Source organism: Cucumis sativus, chromosome 5 (assembly GCF_000004075.3).
Source record: "Cucumis sativus cultivar 9930 chromosome 5, Cucumber_9930_V3, whole genome shotgun sequence".
In the NCBI taxonomy this organism is placed as follows: Eukaryota; Viridiplantae; Streptophyta; class Magnoliopsida; order Cucurbitales; family Cucurbitaceae; genus Cucumis; species Cucumis sativus.
Window position 1 is genome coordinate 10,762,425 of NC_026659.2, and position 6,013 is coordinate 10,768,437.

At 34.8% G+C, this 6,013-nt stretch overlaps 1 protein-coding gene across 2 annotated transcripts; it reads right to left on the reverse strand.

Moving 5' to 3' along the window:
• Window positions 1-445: 445 nt before the first annotated feature.
• Window positions 446-5,761, reverse strand: LOC101203909 (serine--tRNA ligase). 2 transcript variants are annotated; one of them, XM_031885985.1, is made up of 10 exons: window positions 5,544-5,761; window positions 5,361-5,431; window positions 4,872-5,033; window positions 4,686-4,791; window positions 3,554-3,747; window positions 2,973-3,076; window positions 2,702-2,885; window positions 2,087-2,266; window positions 1,163-1,379; window positions 446-808 (listed from the first exon to the last, which is right to left on the reverse strand). In XM_031885985.1, exons 1-9 carry the CDS (start codon window positions 5,674-5,676, stop codon window positions 1,167-1,169), a joined length of 1,347 nt encoding a protein of 448 aa, XP_031741845.1. In that variant the 5' UTR covers window positions 5,677-5,761; the 3' UTR covers window positions 446-808; window positions 1,163-1,166. The 2 variants fall into 2 exon arrangements, with proteins under 2 accessions (XP_031741845.1, XP_011654444.1); XM_011656142.2 differs by lacking the exon at window positions 446-808 and having other exon boundaries at window positions 926-1,379.
• Between the last annotated feature and the right edge of the window lie 252 nt (window positions 5,762-6,013).

Sequence of the window (6,013 nt, forward strand, 5' to 3'; positions counted from 1 at the left end):
CTCACTGTCTAACAAAGTTTTAAAAGATTGTGCTCTTTCTAGAAGGGTAAAATTACTTTGGGGGATTATTTTGGAACATTTTTCAAAAGTGGGAACGAAAGGTGATGTAAATAAAAAAAAATGGTGAAAAAGAGTTAAAAGGAGTTGGTAGAACAGATCCAACGGCAGAAGGCTCAAGGCAGCCTCACCCATGCCATTGCCAAACTTTTCTGAATAATGATATTTTTGTTTTGTGATTAATGATATTTGACCATGAGACCTCACCCACTCACCCTTGATAAAGAAGAAATAGAAAAAGTTGAGAACTTTTCCTAAAAGATCACTTCACCTGAATAATAAGAGCAAAAACAAAACTTATGATGCTCATAATTTCCTCTCCACAATTTCGATCAATATCAAAGCTTTCCAAATACACCAACTGAAATAGATGAAGCAAAAACGCTACTCATTATTGATCACATCAAAATTTTCATTTGATACCAAAATAGGTCGGTAACAATTGCCAAAGAAAATAATCTTCAAATTGTTAAACAAAAAAACAAAAAAAAAGTTCGCTTGCATAAAATTATCTCTTCTACTCTTTCCAACTTCAGTTTCCTGAGAATCTATTGAAACTGGTCGACATAATGTGAGTGCGGATTATAAAAGTAAAAGCTATATTATACCAAAAAGCATTTCCTAGCAATATCTCAAACCAAATCTAAATTTTCTAAATAAGAGTTTCGAGACCATGTGGGAATGGTCCAAGAATTTCATAATTGGAGTGAGCTTTGGGCTTGCTTGACAAGACTGATAACGATTGCCAGCCCTGCAAAACCCCAACAAAATTACTTTAGAATCCAAGGATACTCTAAACCTTTGTCAGCATCAATCTCAAAAGTGTTGGTCAAACTTTTCTGAATGAAAAAAAGAAAACAAACCCAGATATATGAAAGTTCAATTTATAACAGTTTTCTAGAGTGTATGCTGACGATAAAACAAAAGTAGGTTTTCAAAAGATGAATCAACCGTAACAGCCATGGTGGCTAGTAGTGTTAGTGTTTAACATAATTCAATACCCACCAAAAAAATAATTTGAAGTTCTAACACAATATTCTGAGCAATTTCCTTTTTCCTTGGGCCAGAAGATTTAATAATTCAAAGGGAGAGAAAAGAAAAGTACACAATTAGGCCTTCGATTTCTTCCCTTTGGAATCGCTCCCTGTCGGTTTTGTTTTGAAGGGTAGAAATGCCTTTCCACCCAAATATGGTCGTAGAACTTCAGGTACTTCAACCCCATCTTCTTTTTGGTAGTTCTCAAGAATGCAGCATAGAGTCCTTTCTGTTGCGGTGAGTGTAGAATTTAGCAAATGCACATATTGTTTCGTCTGCTCGTTGCTCTGCAGTTGCACCATCAAAACAAAATAGCAGTTGAACACTATGAAATTAAAAAGGAAAGTAATAATGTGGTGTCCTTCAAAAGTTTATAATAACCCCCCAACTAACTTGCAAGGTTGTGTCTATTTAGTGGTTGCATACTTTACAAAGTTTATCATAAACCCTTCAAACTTGCAAGTTTGTCCATCTAATCCTAGTACTTGAAATTTTTTTTAATTATTCCCTCAACCAATCAATTTGAATGTTGTGTCTAATAGGTCTATGTTGTTAACAGTATCAATTAAGTACTTAACCACTTTGACGGTATGTCTCAACTGCTCAGTGTCAAGTGTTTAATGCAGAGTTGAATTCAGAGTGGTTTAGATATTTTGTGGCATGAGAACCAAACTTTTTTCAATGAAATAGACAGCTTTCAAAAATAACCAGGCTTAAATCAGGTTTAGATACGGTGTGGTCTAAGCATTAAATTCTTAGAGGCAGAAAATACAATAAATTAACATATAACCGTGAAAATTCAGGACCAAGCTTATAATTTAACCCACCCAATTTCATTGAGAAGTTACAAGAATGCCAGGATAATAGACATAAATTAATTTATAAAAATCAATGACTACCCTATTAGAAGCCTGTTAGCTGTTAGCACTTCCAAGTTCAACAATCTCAATGCAAATCATATTCTTCAATAATTCAGAAGTAATGAAGAACTTACCTTTTTCTGACCGTATCGAATCTCTAACCTTCTGGACTGATAGTCAGTGCAATTAGAACATGATACTAACTCTCTGTAAGTCTGAGATGCAGGAAACCATGCTTCTAAGTCATATTTCTTGGCAGCTGCATCATTTAATGCACCAGAAACTATAGCCACAACTTGGTATGGGATATTTAACTGCCAAAACATAAGATCTCACATCAGACAAAATTACTACCACTAATATTGTTTTGTTAATGGAAAACCAAGCTTCCACAGAGAAGAAAACGATGGAATACAATAAAACAAAAGGGGATACAAGATGAGAGATCCTAAAGCCCAAAGTTCAAAAGAAATATAGATTCCAAGAGCAAATAGATAAGCACCAAATCAAAACCAAAACCAAAACCAAAACCAAAAAGGCTCCAATCCAAAGAACAGGAGCTCATAGATAATATTTTTTAAAGTATTAAAAAGAAAAATCCTAAAGATAAAAAAATAACACTTACAGGGTATAGAAATAACACTTCCTCTCTAGCCAAATGTTTCATAAAATTGCCTAAATATCGGATTACTGATTTGGAATTATAATTGTTGAACAGAAAAATCATCAATACAAGGTATAGAAGCTACCGTCTTGTAGAATTCCTCGGAATTTTTTATCATCTCTTCATGCATGTCCCACGAATCATTGTCGTTAGGGCTGGTGATACAAAATTGCTCTACTTTCTCGAATTGGTGGACTCGGAAGATTCCAAGAGTATCTCGGCCATGGGAACCTGCTTCTTTACGAAAGCAAGATGAATATCCAGCGTACCTATTTGGTGCATTAATAATAGTGAATTAAAATAAAATGCTTTCATAGGGTGCTAGAGGTGGACAATTTTTAGTAAGATGTAGAAACCTTATAGGCAATTGAGAAGGATGAATCCAATCTTCAAGATGATATGAACAAAGTGGTTGTTCAGCGGTGGCAATTAGATATTTATCATCACCCTCACCAGTAACCTAATGAACACCAATGAATTCATGATCATATTTTGGCAATCTTCCACAGCCCAAACACAACAAAAAAAAACGGTTCACTAATGGACCAAGATCCTTATTTTGAAATGCAAGACTACAAATAAAAACTTACTTTCCACATAAGAAAGTCATCAAGATTTGTTTGGGATCAAAGAAGTATAAAAAGGGATTATCACATGATTTGAAACTTTATGAATTATCTTTAATTTGTTTTGTTTGGAATGAGAAGAATTTGAAATAAATTTGGATAAAATTGTTCAAATGATTACTAGAAATGAAAAGGAAAAAATCGTAATTAGTATTTGAATTTGAAATCCTGTTAATTCCTATACACACATACACACACACATCCAACAATATTTGAAATCAATATCCTTTTATTTAAAGAAGGAACGAATTCATTTCAGAACCATTGGGATTTAAATTCCAATAGATCCTGTCAAAACATTAATAACAGACCTTATAAAGTTCTTCGTCAAATTGTGCCAATTGAGCACATCTAGCCATGATATCTTTTCTCATGAAGAAAGGAGTCTGCAGTTCTGTATAACCCCTTTTCTCCAAAAAGTCAAGGCCATAGTTTATCAAAGCTTGATTCAAACGCACACCAGCTCCTTTTAGATAGTAGCCTCTACCTCCTGCTATTTCAGAACCTAAATATTTCCATAAAGTTGAAATTAGCATAATGTTCTGTATCTTTTAAATTTTCAATGGGAATATAGAAGGCATAAACTGGATGGATTCCATAGCAGTGAAAAATGTGAAATTTGGGAATTTAATTTGATGAGACGATATATACCAGAGAAAACATCAGGAGCTAAAGGTATATAAACTATTAGAAGTGAGAATGTCATTGCAAGTTTGGTGGCTCCTTGTGATTCACTAATCTCCGAAAGCTCTAATAATCAACAACCATAATGTCCTCTTATCATGTACGAAGCTGATTGCTTAACAATCATGTTGCTTAGTTTTTCTCTCCTCTCTAAAATGAGAATATGATGGGAAAGGTTACAGTGAATAGAAAGTTTTTTTCACTCCAAAATAGTGGAAATGGAAAAAGAGTAGTCATATAGGAACACAGGTCCAGAGGTTGTTAAGTTAGAACAAGAAGCTAGGTACTTCACCGTGCGTAAGAGATAGTTTGGTTGCAGTGATGAGTTACCCACTGAAATATCGTGAATAGGAAGTTCTTTTTCACTCCAATAGAGTGCCAATGGACACGGATGTCGCTGCGCTATAGTTTTTCCAAATCCTTTAAGGGGAAAAGGTCACAAATGTTTATACCGGAACAGAAGGAAATTTCTAGACTTTTTTCTTTCTCTGTATCTAACTTATCAGGTAGGAAATGGGTTTTACCAAAGAGTCCGTTGAATTATTCTCTGGCTTTAAGGAAGGATGTTGGGGGAAAAGATGTAGAGGGAGATAAAAAGAAAGCAGAGGAGGGTGAAGACGAATTCAGGATTGGATTGTGAGTTTACCTATGATAGCAGTGACAAGCTTAGTGGGAAAATTTGGGAGGTTATTAAGAAGCTATGATAAGAAATTTGTGCATATCTCAACTGATCAGAGTAAAATTTCTATACTTTATTACCTCTTTTAGAATCTGCAATTTCAAGAAGCTCAACAAGATCAACATGATTCTTCAGTTTCGGTTTTACTAGTTTCTCACCCCACGATCTGATAACAACATTATTAGCCTACAAAAAGTTGCTTGCATTGTTAAGAAAGTAAAGCACTACAAAGAATAAAACAAATGCAGTGATGCCAAATATCATACCTCATCATTGCTGACGGGAACGGAATCATGCACAAGGTTTCCAATTATTTCCAGTTTTGAGTTCAACTTCTTTAACACATCCTTAGCTTCAACATCTTTCTCAGCAGACAACTTTTTATTTTCTTCAGTGTCTTTAATCCTCTCGGACGCATCCTCACCAGCCTTCATTTCCAAAATTTACCAAGTAAACAACGGAACAATGGAAACTGAACCAAAACCAAAACCTTCACAAGACATGTTAGATATCTAAGTACAGTTCCTGCACTCAGGAACCTTTCTTAAACCTCCTCTGGTCCGGCCCCCCACTATCCGTACAAACAAATATTAACATTCCACTATCCAGTTATACGTATAGTTTATAGGAGGTCTAACAGCATACAACTTAAATCCCGTAATAGGGACTAACAGTTGCATGAATTATGAAACTAACATTAGCTCCTAAGACAATTTCCTGCAACGTGAAAGAAGAAAGATCGATAGATGAATTACTATTCTAAGCTGAGCAATTTGCTTGTTGATCTTGTTGAACTCCTTTCTGAGATTCTCCAGCTCAAATTGGCCTAAACAAATACCAATTCCAATACCAAAAAAAGAAAAAAGAAAAGAAAAACAAAACGAAGTAAGAAAAAGCGATAGAAATGAAATAGTAGAGGATAAAAGATGGAGGATTACGTTGACGCCATTCTTTATCAAGCTTAATGACTTCATCAACGAGTTCAACGTTGGCAAATCGGCGGCGTTGAGACTCACGGATGATTTCAGGATTGTTGCCTTTCTCTTCTCTGAACAAATTGATGTCCAACATCTTTGTCTATCTGCGTCTGAGATTTCCCTTCCAAAAACTGCAATTTAGAGTGAGAAAACTTTAACCTACAAAACCCTAAAACATGAAAATATACCATTACGCATTAGCCGATGAGAATCCAAGTGGTTCAGAACCAGACCCCACCCCATGTTTAGACCAAACCTCTGAACCGGTTTCCAGTTCTCACCTACACGGCTTTTATGAATTGGGTTAGGTCCATCATTACTTCTTGCATCATTAACTAGAGGTTCTTAGTTCATATCGCTAGAAAATGTATACTATATCGATCTAAATTTTTTAAAATTTTTAGAAATATTCTAAATTAACTATTATTTTA

Coding starts and splice junctions, on each gene's coding strand:
- LOC101203909 (XM_031885985.1), bottom strand. CDS start 5,676: ATGTTGGACATCAATTTGTTCAGAGAAGAGAAAGGCAACAATCCTGAA. Junction 3,077..3,553: donor TTGACGAAGAACTTTATAAG/GTCTGTTATTAA, acceptor GGTGTTCATTAG/GTTACTGGTGAGGGTGATGA. Junction 2,886..2,972: donor CCTTCTCAATTGCCTATAAG/GTTTCTACATCT, acceptor TGCACCAAATAG/GTACGCTGGATATTCATCTT.